Source organism: Thamnophis sirtalis, unplaced genomic scaffold (assembly GCF_051295495.1).
Source record: "Thamnophis sirtalis isolate CommonGarterSnake01/CBP01778 unplaced genomic scaffold, rThaSir2_p1.2 scaffold_10, whole genome shotgun sequence".
Lineage (NCBI taxonomy): Eukaryota > Metazoa > Chordata > Lepidosauria > Squamata > Natricidae > Thamnophis > Thamnophis sirtalis.
This window is the reverse complement of record NW_028261390.1, coordinates 62,585,082-62,606,084: the sequence shown is the minus strand read 5'-3', so window position 1 is coordinate 62,606,084 and position 21,003 is coordinate 62,585,082. Positions and strand designations below refer to the sequence as shown.

At 44.5% G+C, this 21,003-nt stretch overlaps 1 protein-coding gene across 1 annotated transcript; it reads right to left on the bottom strand.

Moving 5' to 3' along the window:
* Window positions 1-1,826: 1,826 nt before the first annotated feature.
* Window positions 1,827-19,289, bottom strand: PDCL2 (phosducin like 2). The gene is made up of 6 exons (XM_087723800.1): window positions 19,112-19,289; window positions 13,068-13,188; window positions 10,790-10,880; window positions 8,322-8,465; window positions 4,845-5,053; window positions 1,827-2,212 (listed from the first exon to the last, which is right to left on the bottom strand). The coding sequence occupies exons 1-6, from the start codon at window positions 19,115-19,117 to the stop codon at window positions 2,091-2,093; spliced, it is 693 nt and encodes a 230-aa protein (XP_087579926.1). The 5' UTR covers window positions 19,118-19,289; the 3' UTR covers window positions 1,827-2,090.
* Between the last annotated feature and the right edge of the window lie 1,714 nt (window positions 19,290-21,003).

Sequence of the window (21,003 nt, the reverse complement as noted above, 5' to 3'; positions counted from 1 at the left end):
CCGCTTTGTCAAATATTAGGCTTTACACCTCGCAAAACCTGTGACTATTACCATATGCATGACTCAGTATCATCAAAGCTTGGTATATTCCTTTTATTTTGTTTGTTCATAAGTAATATTTTCCCAGGTTGCTAAGCAACTTTAACCAAACTGACACTTTGCTTCTCGCATACTTTTTTAAAAATATATAAACTGTAGAAACGCATGTTCCAAATTTAAAAATATGTTTGTTCCCTTTATCCTCGCCATTCTGGAAAGTTATGAACCGAATCACCAATAAATTTCATCATGCTGGTTCAAAGTGATTGAATTATAGATTGTTTATTCTATACCTACCGTCTTTGCCTTACAACTACAACTGAGTCCAACATTTCGGTTCTGAGACATTTGTTAAGTGAATTTTGCCTCATTTTGCAATATTTCTTGCCACAGTTGTTATGCGAGTTAGTAATGTTATGGTCATAAGTCGCATTTTTAGTGCCATTGTAACTAAACAAGCTGTTATAAGTCGAGGAATGCCGTACTTTTTTGTGAATTAATTGGGGTGGTATAGAAATTTTGCAAATACATAAAGAGAGAAGAAAAATAACTATACGCAACTCAGACATTGCTTGTGGCTGCATTTCATCTCTGAAGAATCCCTTTACTTATATGGGGAAAGAGAAGTACTGAACTTAAGAATTAAAATTAATATTCTCCATTTTAAAACAATTTTAGTAATTAGAACAAATGCCACACTTAGTTACCAAAAGATCAGCCCCAAATGAGGTGAAGGAATTCCAGGTAAGAGACTGTAAGGGCCAAATAGGGAAACATAAGATTTAAGTCTTCTCCGGTGAAGTTCATTTGTCTGGAGGGTAGACCAAAAATAGCGGGTGAAATTATCACTGTGAGTAAATGCCAAACGAGGTTGTGTTGTTTTCAGGAAAAACTGCAAATGTCTATAATGCTGAGTCAAGAGGTGAGATTCTAGAAAACCTAGAAGCAATGCTCTTTCTGGAAACATGAAAATATTTGCAACTTTGGGGGGGGGGGGTATGGTTTCCTTCTTGTCAGCTGCCATCTCTTCTTTGCTTGTGCTTCTTTACCATGTGGTGACAATCTGGCAGGAATACTGGGGAGGATGGATAGCAGTGGTGGGTTGCAGGAGGTACGTCCTGGTACGGACGTACCGGTGCCTGCCGGGAGCACCAGGTACGCGGTTCCGGTACACGATGCTCCAGAGGGCCCGCCCGCCCGAGCTCCTTACCTGTATTTGAGCTCTTTGGCGCTTCTGCGCATGTGCACAGCGCTTACGGCGCCTGCGACACCCCACCGAGCAGCTGGAGCGTCGCAGAGGCATCGTGGAGGTAAGGACGCGTGTCCGTGCGTGCATGTGGGAGGCGCCGGGCTCCATTGCACCATACTGTTTGCAACGGGATCCGGACCCCGCCACTGGTGGATAGGAGGGGGCAGAGGTGGTATTCGGCAGGTTCTGACCAGTTCTGGAAAATCAGTAGTGGAAATTTTGAGTAGTTCGGAAAACTGGTAAAGACCACCTCTGAGTGGCCCCGCCCCCATCTATTCTCTGCCTCCTGAGTCCCAGCTGATCGGGAGGGAATGGGGATTTTTCAGTAACCTTCCCCTACCATGCCCACCAAGCCACGCCCACCAAGCCATGCCACACCCACAGAACCGGTAGTAAAAAAAATTTTTACTACCACTGATTTTATCATTGATATTTGATATTTCTATATGCCTGTACCAAGATATTTAACAAATTACAGTAAGTATTTTTAATTTTTTTAAAAAAGATCTTGGAGAAAGCACGACATCAAGACTTTAAAACGAAAGATCGCCTGTATTTTTCACGACTTTAAAATGCAGTTGTTGACAAACAGGCTACAGTGCTAAACAATCTTATTAGAGTAAAATCCAGCCGGCAAACATAAGAATATTTGTTCATCCAAGAGTAGAATGAGGATAGACACCCAATTTTGAACGGGAGCAAAAAGCATTTATAATATTTGAGCGTTGACAGTACAGCAGATGATACAATTGCAGACGAATTTGACTGCATATATTTACAGTAGCATTTGTCTCTTCATACTCTAGTTATCATCTATAGAAGCCTTTCGAAGTGAGGACATCATCATGTCCCTAATACCTTTCCTGGGGTTTTCTTCTAAATCCGTTTTTACAGCACCAAATTCTGCCAACTTCCATTCAAGATCTGAAACAACAAAAGTTATTCAGAGATACAGAAAGAGAAACTACGGTAATATTAACATGCATAACCTTTTATCACTGGTTACACCAGTGGTGGGTTGCAGGGGGTACACCCCGGTACGAGCGTACCGGTGCCTGCCCGGAGCACCGGATACCGTTCCAGTACGGTACACCGGAGGGCCCACTTGCCCATCCAGCATCCTTACCTGTATTTGAACTCTTCAGCACTTCCACGACACGCGCATGCACGTACGGTGCCTGCGTAACCCTCCGCCAAGCAGCTGGAGCATTGCGGAGGCGTCGCTTGAGAGTAGGACACATGCATGCACTGCGAGCGTTCATGTAGTGGACACCGGGCCCCATTGCACCGTACTGGTTGCACCGGGATCCGGAACCCACCACTGGGTTACACACACATTATCACAGACTGGGATGGCAAACCTATAGCATGCATGCCAGAGGTGGGACACAGAGCCCTCTCTGTGGGCACACGTCCGTTGCCAGTTGGTCTTCTGGTTTCCCAGCCAGTTGGTCTTCGTCGGCACTGGAGCCCCGAAAAACGCCCCCCAAAACAACCTGAAAAGTGGCCAAAACCACCCAAAAACAGGCATACGTCCACTGGCCAGCTAGTCTTCGGGTTTTCAGTGCCCAGCGTACGTGAAGACCAGCTGGCTTTGCATGCATGTGCTGGAAACCTGAAGACCAGCTGGCTGGCGCATGGATGCGCATGGGCCAGCTGGTCTTTGGGTTTCAGGGGCTCCAGTGCGCGTGCATGCAGGCATGCAGGCATGCACGTTCTGGTTTGAGCACTTGGTGCCAAAAAGGTTCGCCATCACTGAGGTATCATTTCTCACATCTGATGGAACCTAGTATGGAATGCATAAGGTTGTCAGGTAGGACTAAAAGCTTAAATGAACCTTATGTTTGTTAGAGTTATTACTATATATTTATCCCACGTTTTTATATACTGTATTTTTTGGAATATAAGACGCACCTTTTTCCCTCAAAAAAGAGGCTGAAAATCTGGGTGTGTCTTATACACTGAATGCAGCATTTTTGGCCTACCAACCCCGCCCTCTTCACCAAAATGGCGGTACGGAGTCTCTAGGAAGCTTTTAGAGAACTCGGAGCTGGGGAGGGCAGAAATGAGCAAAAAATGGCCCGTTTCTTGCCAATTTAACCCCCCCACCCCCAGCTCCAAGGAGCACTCTAAGTTTCCTAAAGGCTATCCATGCCCTTCTTTTTACGAAAAACGGGCTAGTTTTTGCAAAAAAATCGGCTGCTTTTTGCTTGTTTTTGCCCCCCTCCAGGAGCATTTTGCAAGCCCTCTAAAGACTATTCATGGCTTTTTCGGGGGAGCGGGAAACGAGGCATTTTTGGGAGGTTTGCAGAATACAAAAACTTTTTTTTAATTTGCCTCTTCAAAACCTCAGTGCGTCTTATACTCCAGTGCGTCTTATACTCCGAAAAATACGGTCTTTTACACAGCATGCAAACATACCTAATTCTCCTGCCTCTTATTTTCCACAGCCGCGATTTGGTGAGGCAGTTGGGCTGAGTGTGTGTGTGACTGGCCTAAAGTCACCCAGTCAACTTTCATGTGCAAGGGAGGCCTCAAATTCGCAATCTCCTGGTTTAGCACCTTGGCTACTACAGGTAGGCCTCGACTTAAGAACAATTCATTCAGTGACCATTCGAAGTTTTTTTTCAGTTGGCACTGAAAAAAGGGATTTATGACCATTTTTCACATTGATGGCCGTTGTAGCATCCCCATGGTCACATAATCAACATTCAGACGCTTAGCAATTGACTCATATTTATGACGGATGCAGTGTCCCGGGTTCACATAATCCCCTTTTGTAAAATCGGTGCAATGTCGGTGGGTAAGCCAGGTTCACTTAACAGCCAGGTTACTAACTTAATAGTCGTAGTGATTCACACTACAACGGTTGCAAGCAAAGTTGTAAAAGATTCGCTGAACAAATGTCTCACTTAACAATAGAAATTTTGGGCTTAATTATGGACATAAATCAAGGAGTACTTGTGCAGATTCTCACTGTTTATATTCCACTGGTCCTCCAGGAATTCAAATTAACTTACAGGGAGATTTCTTTTTACATTTCCCCCACATAACAGCAAACCTGTTTGGTAAGTGAAACTGACAGAGAGATTGGCTGACCCCAAATCACTCAGTGAGCTTCTATGACTATGAATGAACTTGAACCAGTGGTGGGTTGCAGGCGGTACGCCCTGGTACGGGCGTACCGGAGCCTGCCCGTAGCACTGGATACCGTTCCGGTACAGTGCTCCCGAGGGCCCACCCACCCGCCCGAGCTCCTTACCTTGTTTTTTTAAGTCTTCGGCACTTCCGCGCATGTACAGTGCCTGCGCGACACTCCTCTGAGCAGCTGGAGCGTCGTGGAAGCTCGCGGAGGCACTAAGATGCATGTGCGCGCTGCGTGTGTCCATGTGGACGCCGCCGGGCCCGTTCCAAACGTACCGGTTGGAACGGAGTCCAGAAGCCACCAATGACTTGAACCCAAGTTTCAGTTTAACCACCATATCACATTGACTCTCTTTGTATAATCCTCTAATTCACTGATTTATTTAAATATATATATATATGTCTATATTACCTTCTACCGTAAGTGCTGTTCCACCAAACTCCACAACTCCAATTAACTTGCCTTCAATTTTACCATCCTTATAGACAAATATTGTAGGCAAGCAATTATCATGATAGTTTTCAATACAGCTCTTGGCAACGGCTTTCACAAACTTGGTTTCTGGAAATTTTACGGCTAATAGACTCAGGTGTCTGTTAACCAATGCACACATTGGAATACTAAAGGAGGAAGAGGAGGAAGAATTTGATTATTAATCTCCAACAGAAATATACAATATAATAATAATAATCTTTGTTATGATGAATTTGAAAACACTGAATTAGTGGAAACTCTGTCAATTGCTTATAAATCCACATATGTAGTTTATAAATATCTGTCTTTTTTTCCCCAGTTGTCTTTTTACCTTTTAGTATTAGCAATAGCACTTAGACTTATATACTGCTTCATAATGTTTGACAGCCCTCTCTAAGCGGTTTATAGAGTCAGAAAATTGTCCCCAAAAATCTGGCTCCTCATTTTACCCGCCTCAGAAGGATGGAAGGCTGAATCAACCTTGAGTCTGGTGAGAATCAAACTGCTGGCTGTGGGCAGATTTAGCCTGCAATAATGTATTCTAACCACTGCTCCACCACAACTCTCGACAGATACACTACATTTCATTTAAAATGGATTGTGTTGCATTAGGCTGGGGTTTCATTGAGTTGTGATATGGCAAGCTTTAATCTCATACAAGCAAAAGCTTATCACATTTTATTATTTCAAACAAAATCCAGACTCACAAACAGGATCTTCTACAAATTGCCCTATGTTTGTGTTTAAACACCATAATACATTCTTGGCTATGTGCAATTTATGTATTTCTGTGTCAGTTATAAGACATCCTGATACCTGTGTATAGATCTCTCTCTCTCTTTCTTTCTCTCTCTCTCTTCGCGTGCACATGTGCGCATGTGATGTATGATCTAATGTTAAGGGTTCAAAATAATTCTAAGTCACACAGTCAAGGATCTCCATAGATGCCAGGCTGAATGCCAATCTAAATGACTTCTTCATGCTGTGCAATAATAGCAATAGCAATAGCAATAGCAGTTAGACTTGTATACCGCTTCATAGGGCTTTCAGCCCTCTCTAAGCAGTTTACAGAGTCAGCATATTGCCCCCAACAATAATCCAGGTCCTCATTTTACCCACCTCGGAAGGATGGAAGGCTGAGTCAACCCTGAGCCGGTGAGATTTGAACAGCCGAACTGCAGAACTGCAGTCAGCTGAAGTAGCCTGCAGTGCTGCATTTAACCACTGCGTCACCTCGGCTCTACACACAGGCACCCCCTGTAAACTGCTTGGTATATAACAGGATCCTGAAGCACGTTTTAGCTTCATGTTCTCCCACCATATATAATAAATTGAATATGAATCAGGGCTTACTGTAGGAGAAGATCAGGCAGAATGGGAGGTGGGGTTAAATGTGTCATCAGCTTAGAATCCTTACTTTGCTACAAATGATCCAAGTCCAGCCCAGCTTGAATTCCTTTGACTCTTATCTACCATCAATTTAGTGCTGACTATTAGTTAACTAGATTCTTGTATATAGGCTTGAATAAATCTTTTGGGCTGCAACTTAGCATATGGTCCTGCTCCTATGCACCCGGCACTCAGTGACGAAAGCCTAATGGATTAGTGGTGGGTTCCAGATCTTGTTGCAACCGGTACGGTGCAACAGGTCCCGGCGTCCTCCACATGAATGCGTGGCGCGTGCGCATGCATCCTTACCTTCTGCAATGCTCCGCGACGCCTCCACGATGCTCCAGCTGCTTGGCGGAGCGTCGCGCAGGCGCCATACGCTCCGTGTGCAGAAGCCCCGAAGGGCTCAAATACAGGTAAGGATGGTGGGCGGGTGGGTGGGCCCTCCAGAGCATCATACCGGAACGGTACCCAGTGCTCCCGGCAGGCACCGGTACACCCATACTGGGGCGTACCGGTTGTAACCCATCACTGTAACGCATGCACCAAAGTCTGTGCATATGGAGAAGCAGCATGTTTAAAGAAATTTCTTTTGCCCAACTAAACTGTAGATAATATTTTATTATTCGCAAGAACCTGGTATATACAGAAATAGTTTCCCCCAGAAACTATTTCCTCCAGTTAGAAATAGTTTCAGTGTCACTTTTCTTTCAGGTAACTTGTATTGATGGCTGTTTAAATTAAGTGGCACCCAACATTATATCAGTGACACTGTAATGCAGGATTTTCCATCACTCTCTTCCCTTTACAAACATCTCTATGAAGCTAAGATCAGGGATGTCAGGGTGGATTTGATTGAGAGGGGCAACAGGGTTGTGTTTCACCTCGGGGGGCCAGGGTGGGCATGGCCAGCTCGACATCACTCATGTCGGGGGCTCCTGTGGTGGCCTGAGTGCTCTGCCAGCGAACATGGGCTCCCGAGCTCTGTTTTCAGCCACCACAGCCTCCTGCAACCCTCTGCCAGTGAAAATGGAGCTTGGGAGGCAGGTGCAGTCCCCCCTGGGCCCTGTTTTCAGCTGCGATGGCCTCCTGCAGCCCTATGGGAGCTCTGTTTTCGTTGGTCCGAGCGCTTTGCCAGCAAAAAAGGTTGTCAGCTGCAACAGCATCATGCAACCTTCGGCCAGCAAAAACAGAGCTTGGGAGGGCCGCTCCAGTTTTGCTGGCAGAGGCGCTGTGGGCCAGTCCTTTGCTGTTTCCAGCGTAGCTCTGCGGGCAAGATCTAAGCACCCCACAGGCCACGAGTTTGACACCCCCGCTCTAGATCCTCTAGATCCACCTCTCCAGATAAGATTTGGAGATACACCAGAAAGTGAAAGTGGGGGAACAGGGAATGCGTGTGTCCCATCCTTGCATGCCTTTCTAGTAGCAGAATGACTATCAGGGTGTGAAAAGATCTACTGTATTTACAGTATGAATGTTCTAACACACACACCACATACACACTCACCAGAGGTGGGTTCCTACCAGTTCGCACCTATTCGGCAGAACCGGTTCGTCAAATCTACCGAACCGGTTAGAAGAGATTCACAGGCCACACCTACAGAAGAGGTTCCAAACTTTTTTGAAACCCACCACTGGTCCTTGGATATGATTATTCTACACTATTATGCTCATATTTATAAAACTCAGTGCCTCTGTGAAAGGTAAGGATGACGACTACGTTTGTGGTGCAATCAGAACATTGCGTGTGTTGAAGTTGTTTTAACGCAAACCAAAGATGCCTTTCAAAAAATAAGTTTAGATCATATTCTTATGCATGCCAGTGCTGTGTGTGAGGTAATTTAAGGTGGTTCTGACAAGTGTTGTCGGCATCTTCATATCCGGTCACATGGGTGGCAAGCCACTCCCATCCGGTCACATGGGCAGCAAGCCACTCCCACAAAGGAGGCCACACCCACAGAGTAAGTTTGAACAATTTTTGAAACTCACCACTGACCCTCACACACACACACCCTCCTCTCTTACCTTGCATTATACAGATGGATGACAACCCACACATCCTTCGGTGCATTTGTGACTTCCTTCACATACTGATCCCCGGAAATTTCATTCAGTTCTCCAAATCGTTGTCTCTTTTGTAGAGCTTTTAGTTCTGCTAAACGTTGTTTCCTAATTTAAGGGAAACCTTTCATAGCATAACCGTTAAATCAAAGTGGGAAGAGAGAGACCGTGAAAATATAGGGTTACGGTGTCACACCTGTTCCTTGGGGATTTTCACAAACGAAGGTTGTTAAGGGTGGGAAAGCAAAAGAGTTCAAAAATGCAGTGATTGAACTATTATAGGGAAGAGATGGGGAGATCTGAATTTGTTGCCTGGGCAACGTGTAGCCCATCCATTCCTTTTCCGGTCCAGACTTACAAGCCCTTCCAAACAGCTGGGATAAGCAGAACTGAAGAAGCTTCTTAGAGGAGAAGCAAAATGCCTTCAAGGAAAAACTTTTGAATAGGCACCTTTGGGACAACCCTGACCTGGATGACTGAGAATCTCCATAGACTTCTGCCCATTAAACTTTGCAGGTATTTAAGGAAGAAGGGGACGGAGATGAGGAAGGAAGGAAGTAGAGAAGGAAGGGAGGGAGAAAAGAAAAGAAAGAGAAAACGAGGTGGTGTCTTAGCAGGTGCGAAGGATGGTAAACGAAGCATTTTAAACTATACCTTATAACCTTCCAAATGGAATAATAATAATAATATAAGAATGGCAAAGAAAAAGAATAATTATGTGGATGTATATCTATAATCTGTATGTAAGAGAATAAATGACAGTAAAAATATAAAGCATAATATAGGTAAATAATATTTGGTCATAAGTAGCTAAGTTTAAATAAATAAAGAAATGTACATAAAAATGGATAACGAATAAGGAGATTATGAATGAAAGATAGAAATGTATAGTAGGAAAAAACACTAACTGCAAAGAAACCGATTCAGAACTGTGGTATGATATACGATGGAACTTATTGTTCCTATGTTGTTTTTGTTGATGTGCTTATGTGTTTAAAATAATAAAATAAATAAATAAGTAAATAAAAATAAACTTTGCAGGTATTTAAAACATCCATTGCTCTCTTTAAATGCTCCTGATAATAAAAAAAAAATTCTTAGAGTTGGGCGTGTTTTTCTTTACGGCAAACCCCATGGTCTAAATATTTGCATCCCTACTTTCCTTAAAGCTTTCTTACAGTACTCTAGAATGAATTGAAAATTTTGGCCTGCCCATTTTGATGACAATATGATGTTAATGAAGACACTCTGTGGCCAGTGGTGGGATTTAAACTTTTTAACTACCAGTTCTGTGGGCGTGGCTTGGTGGGTGTGGTGTGGCTTGGTGAGCGTGGCTTGGTGGGCACAGCAGGGGAAGGATACTGCAAAATCCGCATTCCCTCCCCATTCCAGGGAAAGGATACTGCAAAATCCCCATTCCCATCCCACTCCAGGGGAAGGATACTGCAAAATCTCAATTCCCTCCCTACTCCAGGGGAAGGATACTGCAAAGTCCCCATTCCCATCCCACTCCAGGGGGAGGATATTGCAAAATCCCCATTTCCTTCCGATCAGATGGGACTCGGGAGGCAGAGAATAGATGGGGGCGGGGCCAGCCAGAGGTGGTATTTACCGGTTCTCCAAACTACTCAAAATTTCTGCTACCGGTTCTCCAGAACTGGTCAGAACCTGCTGAATCCCACCTCTGTCCGTGGCCTTCCTTTTAGGCGAATTTGGGGGGGGAAATGAAATTGCAATCTAGCAAATTACTCATATCTGGTATAGGAGATTAATTCTCTTTGAAAGTTTGCATGTTAGAACTCCCTGAACTTTGTTATTATATTCATAACGAAAATTGATATAAAATATATAAGAATGCATGTAGTTACATTCTAAAACGAAAGGGAAAGTAATATGTCTTAAATCTAGGCTGCCACACCACAGGAGCACAGAACCGTATAGGGTTTTTTTCAGGTTTGATGTAGGCATAATTATACGCAAGAAAAAAAAATCCAATTAAAGGGATTATACGAAAGATAAATAAAACTTCCCCTGTGTATAACATCACAGCAGTTTGGAAAACTCAAAAGATGTGATGCAAGCAGGATAGAAAGAGGACGTACTCCAGTTAAGAGTATTCAGGAGAACAGTACGTACTCACTAAATTTGAACAAAAAGATAATATTATTTAGATGGGAATTCAGCGAAAATGGATTTTTGAAAGTAAGAGCTGTAGATGGCGCCAGTTGCTTGGATATTTGTTTGCCCAAGAACTAACCTTCCATGGATTTAAAGGTATTTCTAACGATTAAAAGTTGAGGTGGTGGTGGTGGTGGTGATGATGATGATGATGATGATGATGATGATGATGATGATGATGATGATTATCGATGGAGAAATATCTATTTCCTCACACTGGGAACTTTGCACCTGCTCCTTTGAATTTGACATACCTGTACATTTCAACAGCTTTTAAATCTTCCTCATCAAAATCATCCTCTGCCTCTTTCAGTTGCTTCAGATTCATTTTTTCATAAGGCTTCACTAGAAAAAGAGAAATGGAGAGAAAGAGGTGATTTTAATCTAACCAAAGGCTAGAAGAAAACAGAATGGTCCAGGGGCCTAAAGGTGGAGTTCTCGCCTCACAATCAGCCGGGTGTGAGTTCAATCCTAGATAGATGCAGAAACTTTTCTGGGCACAATGAGAATATATCTCTGAACAAAGCTCCGCATTGGTGACAAGGAGGGCATCCGGCCATTAAACGCTCTCCTAGCTCCATTCAGTTGCCCAGACTCCACCCTGCAAGGGATTAGGAGATGATGATGAAAGACTGCCGAGTTTAAATATAAGTGGATAAATCAAACACACAAAAAAATTCTTGAGATTCAAAAGGGAGAATTGGATACAGTCGTGCCAAGGACTTCTCCTTTAAATCTCATTTCAGAAATAACTTATGAAATCACCTCTGCGGGCAAAATTGCTATTTTTTCCAGCTCTCTTCTGTGAACTATGGAGATGCTGTTCAATTCAATGAAGTCCTGAGGTGAAATGGCTCAGGGTTGGAAGGCCTTGTGGTGGAAGAATGTTGGGCTATGTACGGTAAGATTCAACTGTTATCCATTTTCAAGATTCTCTTGCCTATTGGGGGCATTGCCTTTCCTTTACCTATAGCCCTGACACGTGTACCACAGGGGGCAGAGAGGGCTCTCTCTGCCCCCTGTGGTAGAGAGAGGTCATGTGACAGCTGTGACAGCTCATGTCGCCCCAGCTCAGCTCTACCGCACATGCACGAGCACCTCCCGACGGCCATTTTATTTTTGGGTGCAGGGGACGGGGAGAATGCGGGAGATATGCATGTGTGTGGGGGCCCAAGAGGGGTTACACATGCATGCGTAGGGGCGGGAGGAGTGCCTGGGGTGTGGCAGCACCCCCACAGTCCGTTTTTGGTCCCAGGAGGCTGCAGCGAGGCCTGGTAGGCCTTAAATGAGATACAAGGGGGGGTAACATGCACATGCGCGGGAGGCGGTGAGAGTACGGCACTGGTGGGATATGACTGGTATGCCCTGGTACGGGCGTACCGGTGCCTGCTGGGAGCACCAGGTACCCTTCTGGAATGGTGCTCCAGAGGGCCCACCCGCCGGCCCGTTCTCCTTACTGCTATTTGAGCCGATCAGGGCTTTCACGCACACACACGGAACATACGGCATCTGCGCAACACTCTGCCAAACAGCTGGAGCGTCGCGGGCGGTAAATACACATGTTCTTGCTGCGTGCGTACTGCACACGTTCACGTGGTGGATGCTGGGCCCCGTTGCAGCGTACAGGTTGCAACAGGATCTTGACCCCCCCCCACTGGAGCACGGGGGATCGCGCATGTATGTGCAGGGGCGGGGCATGTGGGGGGTGTCACACATGTATTACATTATGGGTGTGGGCGTGCACGCTTTCGGCCCACAATGACAAAAAGGTTAGCCATCACTGACTTATAGGGTTTTGTTGTGAATGTCAGATGGAAATAGCATTGCTTGCAATTCTTTGTGGAAATTGAGGGGGGAAATTATTGTACACAGAGCAAAGTTGATAGGAGAGGGATAAGGAAGAGAATAACTGCCAATATTTTCTAGGGTAGTGAATTTGGAGGGCATTAGAAGAGCAGGGGTAAGAGCCAGGGCAACAGCTCTTGGTTATACTATATCTGGCCGGCAAAAATCAGAAGATTGCTAAATATAACAGGAAAGAAGGAAAAAAGAATCATATTGCAGACATTTTAATTTTGGGAGTTATGGAAGGCCTATCTTTGCAAGAGCCGAGGTGGCGCAGTGGTTAGGGTGCAGTACTGCAGGCCACTTCAGCTGACTGTTATCTGCAGTTCAGCGGTTCTAATCCCACCGGCTCAAGGTTGACTCAGCCTTCCATCCTTCCGAGGTGGGTGAAATGAGGACCCAGACTGTGGGGGCGATATGCTGACTCTGTAAACCACTTAGAGAGGGCTGAATGCCCTATGAAGCGGTATATAAGTCTAACTGCTATTGCTAACTGCTATCTTGGATGATCATGTTGGTGAAAAGACACGTGGCAGATAATGGGAGCAGGTGTGGGGCGCAAGGCAGCAGCTTCCCCTTGCTGTTTGAAGAAAATCTGTATTATCTACATACCGTATTTAAATGCCTCATTTGCTAGAGAGATGAGAGGAATTTAGTTTTAATAACCAGTGAAAGCCAGGCCCTTACCTTCTGCTTTCTTTTGTAAACGTAAAACCATTTCTTCAATTTCATCCTTAACCTCCTCTTTTGGAGGCAGAATCCCAAAATCTCTTAATATGTCATTCCATTCTGTATCTTCATTTGGATCCTTTAAAAAGAGAAGCCCCAGATATCATTAAGTTACAGCATGCAATCATCTCCCTTGGAATCTACTTGGAGAACAGAAGGTTTTTTTAAAAAAAATATCTTCCTTTTAATCAGAACTCTTTCAGAGATCCAAGGTCCAGAACTCAGAAGGCCAGAAATTAATTGCCTCATTATTTTTACACTGACAGCTTTGTCTTCCCTTCTACATTTACTTCCTTTCCCTAGAGATTCTCTGGAGAATTTTAAGGTGAAAGAAGTTGTGGGAAGTTATCATCCAGCCCTCTCCCAGAAAAATGAAACATCCTAGGAAATATTGAAAAGGCAGAATATTTCTCTGGATGTGAAAAGAAACATGTTTTAAAAGACAGAATAGTTGCCTGTAGCTTCCTGCCCATCCCCACTTTGTCAATGGGTCATTGAGAGGGCCAGGCTAGTCCACTTTACACAATAAAGACTTCTCCACTGCAGCCCCAGGGGGGGATGGGAGTAAAGGCATGATAATGTGGGAACTTTACTCATCTGGCCACATGGCATCTGAGAACTCATCCATACCTGGATTCAAAACACAGCCTAGAGAGTAGCCCCTGCATGGCCCCATGGGAATCTGACAATCAATCAGAATACATTTCTTACACAGGAATAGGAAACAGAGAGGTGGGACAAAACAGGGTATAAAAAGCCTAGCAAGCCCCTCCCTCAGCCCTTCTCTTCTTCTCCACCAACATTGAAGCATGTGATCACCTTTTCTGTTCAGGGCTCAAGCCATGTGGCCCTGTCCAACAATAAACCATCTTTCCAAGCAGCCTCCATGTCTCCAGTGTCTTTTCCCCACTTGGAGCCGAACCCAGAAGGACATTTCTTTCAACAAAGTTAACCTCCCCCCCACCCTCAAATTTAACTGCCGAACAGGAGCCCTGGTGGCTCCGTGGTTTAATGAAGTCTCAGCTCTGGCAGTTCGAGCCCTGACGCTGCATGGCAAGGTGAGCTTCTGTCACTTGCCTCAGCTTCTGTCCATCTAATAGTTCAAAAGTATATTATATGCAACTAGATAGATAGGTACCACTTAGTGGGGAGATGAGCTGGTTGCTCTGTGCAGGTGGTCAGATTCCTGATGGCTCTGAACCTTCCCTGTTGCGACGCCTGTTTGCGAGGCAGTTCCAGGAAGGGAGGAGGCCTTGGGTGATGCTGCAGGAAGAGCCACTTGTCTTTCTCTAGGGTGGAAGTCAGCTTATCCTCCTGTGGTGCTCCTTGGGAAACATGCAAGCATTTTCCATAACAGAGTGGGTACCTTGGCAAACCAAACTAATATTCTGCAATAACATTGCAGTCTCCTGGCTTCGCCAACAATGCCACACACTCTTAATAATAACAATAACTGCCAAACAACCTTTCCTACAAACAAGAATAGTGATAGTGATAGCAAAACTGAATTTTTGCTACCCAGGTAAGAGATGATGAGTAGATGAAAGCTGCATTTTATCCAAAAGGTCTTCAAGTTTTGTTGTTGTTGTTCATTAGACACTTTCCTGCTTCTCTCCTACAGAAATTGACTTTCTCCACTGATTTATACTTCTAAATTTGATTTGAAATCTGTTCAGAAACTTCAGTTGGTTGATCAATACTGGGATCATTCTGGCTCTATTATATGTACTTAGATATTGATTGAATATATTTTCCAGGCATTGTTCTTAAGAAGATAGTATGGTGTCCATGGGCATTGATGTCCTAGTAAACATCACTGATGGTGCCTTCTAGACTCTCAAATCAATTTTCTTACAACTCTTGAATACTAAAATATTTTCCTTGGAGGATAGCTGAGTCCACTATATTGTAAATATAATAAAAGGGACCTGAACTTTGCCTAACTCATCCTGTTATACATTTCAGGTAAATTATTTCAGGTTCCCTGTTCATTTCTCAGAGTATTCCATGCATGGACTACTCATAATAAATCATTCTCAATCTGAGTTGCTACTAAAAGAATACTGATCAAGTCAGTATATATTAAAGCACCATTAATTGAAAACTAAACAAAGATTTAAAGATGGGCAAGACACAGCTGATCCAAAATATTTTATTTGGAATTCCTTGTTGGTTTGGGTACATGAAGGGCCATTTTTGGTCCAATTAAATATACAAAATATATGGTCTTTGGTGTAGGTCAGGATTTCCCACCGTGGCAACCTTAAGATGCATGGATTTCAATTCCCAGAATCCCCAACCAGCCACAGCTTACTACTTTTATGAAGAAAAATAGGGCTAATAGTATTTGTAAAAGATAATTGTAACAATATGTGCACTTGTCTGCACTACGATTTTAAACTTACTATTTAAAATTATGTTAACTGTCAAATTCTGGAATCCTAAATCTATCGTTCTTTGAAAAAGCAGAAGATTTCTAACTGAATTTTCAGCATTCTCATAAAAGTAGGGTGCCTTTGGGAGTTAATAAAACTATGATAGCTTTGTAATATAAATTAAATATTTAGATATTTTAAGACTCGTGAGGAATGTTTAAAGACAAAATATACAGTTATTTAAAAATTACATTATTGTCCGGAGTTTCTCAGTTCTGCAAGTGTTTATCAGTTATGGCTGGTGGAGAACGGATGACATATTTTCATCATCGGCTGCCCATAGTGTCTTATTTTTCATTTCTCACAGAATTAAATCCATTGGAGTTAAGAGATAAGGTTTGTAGACAAACTTGAATCTGGGTGTCTGTTTTAAAAATGTTAGTTATTGGTTCAGTCATGTTTGCTTTATTCTTCATATATATTTTATGCTTTCCCTTCTTCATCTAAAACAGTGTTGTTCAAACTTACTTATTTACTTACTTACTTACTTACTTACTTAATTTATTTATTTATTTATTTATTAGACTTATATACCCGCTTCATAGGGATTTCAGCCCTCTCTAAGCGGTTTACAGATTTTTAGCAAATTGAGTCAGCAAATTGCCCCCACAGTCTGGGTCCTCATTTCACCCACCTCGGAAGGATGGAAGGCTGAGTCGACCTTGAGCCGGTGAGGTTTGAACCGCTGAACTGCAGATAACAGTCAGCTGAAGTGGCCTGCAGTACTGCACCCTAACCACTGCGCCACCTCGGCTCTTAACTTCTCGACTTTAATTCGGCTGGCTGGGGAATCCTGAGAGTTGAAGCCCATGCATTGTAAATATGTAAGGTTTTTGAATTCAGCTGAGAATCTGATAATTCCAATGAAACTCTGAACACGAGGCTACTGATATCAGTTTTTATTTTCTGCAGAAAGCAAAAAGACTTGACGGCATTTTTGTCTCCCACCTTAACAGAGCAGGCAGAGAGAAAACAAACAGTGGGAAAAAATTTTTTCCCAAACCTCTTATAGTCTTACACAGTTTGCACAGATCATCAATAGTGTTAGAAACATTATTTCATGTTACGCAAACCTCATGATTTTTCTCAGCGCATTGAAAACAAAGGACCTTAGTAGAGTGTGGGAAGTTATCATCCAGCCCTCTCCCAGAAAAATGAAATTTCCTAGGAAATATTGAAAAGGCAGAATATTTCTCTGGATGTGAAAAGAAAGAAACATGCTTTAAAAGACAGAATAGTTGCCTGTAGCTTCCTGCCCATCCACACTTTGTCAAATAGGCCATTGAGAAGGCCAGGCTAGCCCACTTTACATAATAAAGACTTCTCCACTGCAGCTGTAGGGGGAAGGGATATTACTCAACTCGCCACATGGCATCTGAGAACTCATCTATGGATTCAAAACAGCCTAGAGAGTAGCCCCCTGCATGGCACTATGGGAGTCTGACAACCAATCAGAATACATTTCTTACACAGGAACAGGAAACAGAGAGGTGGGACTAAACAGGGTATAAAAAGCCTAGCAAGCCCCTTCCTCGGCCCTTCTCTTCTTCTCCACCTACATTGAAGCATGTGATCACCTTTTCTGTTCAGAGCTCAAGCCATGTGGCCCTGTCCAACAATAAACCATCTTTCCAAGCAGCCTCCATGTCTCCAGTGTCTTTTTCCCCACTTGGAGCTGAACCCAGAAGGACATTTCTTTCAACAAGAGGAAAGAAATACATTTTCTGGCATATAAGACAGAGCTTTGTTAGGGAATCCTGAACACACATTTCAAGTTACAAGCAAGGAAGGTGACTTGGCACTTTTTACTTTTTGTAAGTAGTTACTTTACTAGGCTAAACTTGGCAATTCGCTTAGAAGTTTTATCTATGAAGTTGGCATGTTAGGTTACAACTGAGCTTCTTTCAACAGCAATTTAACAAAAGCTGAATTAGGTTACACTGTGTATGCTCTAATCCTTCAGGGATCCTTTCAGTAAATTTGACCAGTTCAAAAAATTGTATTGTATTGTATTGTATTTGGTTTATTTGTATGCCGCCCTTCTCCAGGAGGGACTCAGGGCGGCGAACAACTCAAAGGGGAAAGGGAACATAAACAACAGTACACATAATTAAAATACACGAAAATCACACAGCCATACCAGTCGAGAGGGGAGGGGAACTCATCAACCCCAGGCCTGCCGGCACAGCCAGGTTTTGACGGCTTTCCGGAAGGCCTGGAGAGAGGTGAGGGTCCGGATCTCCGCGGGGAGTTCATTCCAAAGGGCGGGAGATGCTACAGAGAAGGCCCTCCCCCGGGTAGTAGCCAGATGGCATTGGCTGGTGGACGGAACCCGGAGGAGGCCTAATCTGTGTGATCTAACGGGTCTTTGGGAGGTAATTGGCAGCAGGCGGTCTCTCAAGTACCCAAATACTGATCTAAAGTGACATATGCCATAATAACAGCTCTTTCCTTCCTATTACCTTTTTTCAGAAAAATTTGTACATCAAAGAAAGCTACGGTGCCTTAAGTTTGTTTGTTAGCAAATACAATTAATGCAGCTCATACAGTAGACTAAGTTGTCAATCATGGTTAACAAATCCACCATGGCTGAATTCTTGCATCACTAGAAGGCAAATCTGAATTAACCGTATTAAGTGTACGCACGATATTTGTCTTTAATGGATCTCTGGATTTAGGCAGCATACAGTAGCTATGCTATAATTTGATACACTTAATAATGTTTACTCTTACATTTTGTTTCTAGAACTACTGCAAGTTTGCTCCCATCATCGGGTGCATTTACTCTTGCGTGATGCAATTTTAAATTACAACTGATAAGACTTTGCTGCTTAATAATCTCACTCTTCTCTTGTTAAATGCAGCACTGCAGGCTACTGCTAGATCAGCAGTTCAGCAGTTCAAATCTCACCGGCTCAGGGTTGACTCAGCCTTCCATCCTTCCGAGGCGGGTAAAATGAGGACCCAGATTGTTGGGGGCAATATGCTGACTCTCTGTAAACCGCTTAGAGAGGGCTGAAAGCCCTATGAAGCGGTATATAAGTCTACTGCTATTGCTATTGCTATTCTCCCTGGCAGTAATATTGCAGTGGTTTCCTTTCCCCAAACCACATCTAACAATCCTTTCGTAGTAGCTTAACCTGGGACAAAGCAAGCAAGACTTCACGTCCTACTCAATTTGCGTTGTGAACAGTATGGAAGTAAAGCACTTTCCCATTTTAATTTCAGTTAACCTCTACCGAAAGAGGTAAGAATGAATGCACTTATAGGTATAGAGCCGAGGTGGCGCAGTGGTTAGGGTGCAGTACTGCAGGCCACTTTAGCTGACTGTGATCTGCAGCTCAGCGGTTCAAATCTCACCGGCTCAAGGTTGACTCAGCCTTCCATCCTTCCGAGGTGGGTGAAATGAGGACCCGGACAGTGGGGGCAATTTGCTGACTCAATTTCCTAAAAATCTGTAAACCGCTTAGAGAGGGCCGAAATCCCTATGAAGCGGTATATAAGTCTAATAAATAAATAAATAAAATAAGTATTGAGTAAGATATACTATATTGCGTTCGCTCTGACCTGCATGGTGCTTAGGAACTGCCAAGGTGATGCCCCAACACTGAGCTCTGATTGCCACCAGCTTACATCTTCTTGGGCTTTCAACTGAATAACCAACCCCACCAACCGCTTCAGGATGTGGGAGGAGCCAGTAGAAGGTCCATAGCTGGGGATTCCTACGCTGGGCGTGTCCTTCAACGTCCATTTCAATCTTTCCAGTTTGCTTGTTTGTTTGTTTGTTTGTTTTTATTTGTCTTGTATGACGCCCACTCCCGAAGGACTCCGGGCGGCTCACAATAGACAAGGGAAGGGGGAAGACTAGACAAAGACAACACTTTAGGACTTGGTGGCTTTGCGGAAAGCCGGGAGGGTCGTAAGGGTCCGGATCTCGACAGGGAGATCATTCCAGAGGGTTGGAACTGCAACAGAGAAGGCTCTCCCCCGGGGGGTCGCCAGCCAACATTGGCTGGCGGATGGAATCTGGAGGAGACCTAACCTGTGAGATCTGATCGGTCTATGGGAGGTAATCGGCAGGAGGCGGTCTCTCAGGTACCCAGGTCCGATGCCATGTAGGGCTTTATAGGTAGCGACCAGCACCTTGAAGCGGATTCAGAGACTAATGGGTAGCCAGTGCAGCTCGTGGAGGATAGGTGTGACGTGGGTGTACCTGGGTGCACCCACAATCGCTCACACGGCTGCGTTCTGGACTAACTGAAGTCTTCGAACACTCTTCAAGGGCAGCCCCATGTAGAGCGCATTACAATAATCCAGTCTTGAGGTCACAAGGGCGTGAGTGACTGTCTGAAGGGCCTCCCGATCCAGGTAAGGTCGCAATTGGTGCACCAGGCGAACCTGGGCAAAGGTCCCCCTGGTCACAGCCAACAAATGGTGTTCTAAAGTCAGCTGGGGATCCAGGAGGACTCCCAAATTGCGAACCTTCTCTGAGGGGCGTATAATTTCACCCCCCAGCCTGAGAGATGGAATAGTTGGCCAATCTTTGGGAGGGAACATCAGAAGCCACTCGGTCTTGTCTGGATTGAGTGCCAACTTGTTTGCCTCCAGAAGTTGCGAATGCTCCAACCTGGAGGCTTTTAGGAAGATTGACAGCTACTTGTCTGAAATGGTATAGGGCCGTGGCACACAGGTAATATGCAGACCCCTCTCTGCAGGCACACCAACTCTCGGCCCAGCCCAGCTCCACTGCGCATGGGCGCACCTCCCCCTGGCCAGCTGGTCTTTGGGTCTCTGCCGCATGGGGATGGGGAGCGTGCGGGGATGCATGTTAGAGGGGGGTTCCTACCAGTTCAGGCCTATTTTTGGGCAACAGCACACGTGTGCGCACTGAACCCGCAGTAATGCCGGCAGCAACCTGATGTGCATGCATGGGGGGCAGGGCAGATGCTGAGGGCACTCGCATTGCATTTTGGGGGGTTTGCACATGCGCACAACACCCCCCCCCGCACCCTGTTTCGGGCCTTCAAAGCCTCCTGCGCCAACCTGGGAGCCAAAACGGGATGCGGGGAGGTGGAGTGCATGGGCAGGGGGAGCTCACATTGCATTTTGGGGTTTGGCACGCGTACGCTTTGGGCACTTGGCACCAAAAAAGTTTGCCATCACTGGGCTTCGTGCCTGAGCAGGGGGGTGGACTAGAAGATCTCCAAGGTCCCTACCAACTCTGTGATTCTGTCCTGTTATTCTATGAATTTTGAAAGATCTTTTGCCATAGATAAGGGGGGGAAAGCCTGTGTAATAGAGAGGCATAGACATAGCAACAAAAGAAATGCATAATAGTGGAAAGTTTACGAATTCGGCCCACTTGTATTCCAATCTCTGCCTTATCAATTTCTTCTCTGCAAGCGGTAGAAGTAATCCATGGGGAAAGTCAATAGTAAGAAAGGGACAGAAACACATGA

Excerpts from the sequence above, each read along its gene's own strand:
- PDCL2 (XM_087723800.1), bottom strand. Across the intron at positions 8,466-10,789 it reads AAAGCTGTTGAAATGTACAG|GAAACAACGTTTAGCAGAAC; the intron begins GTATGTCAAATT and ends CCCTTAAATTAG. Across the intron at positions 2,213-4,844 it reads AACAGCACTTACGGTAGAAG|ATCTTGAATGGAAGTTGGCA; the intron begins GTAATATAGACA and ends TTGTTGTTTCAG.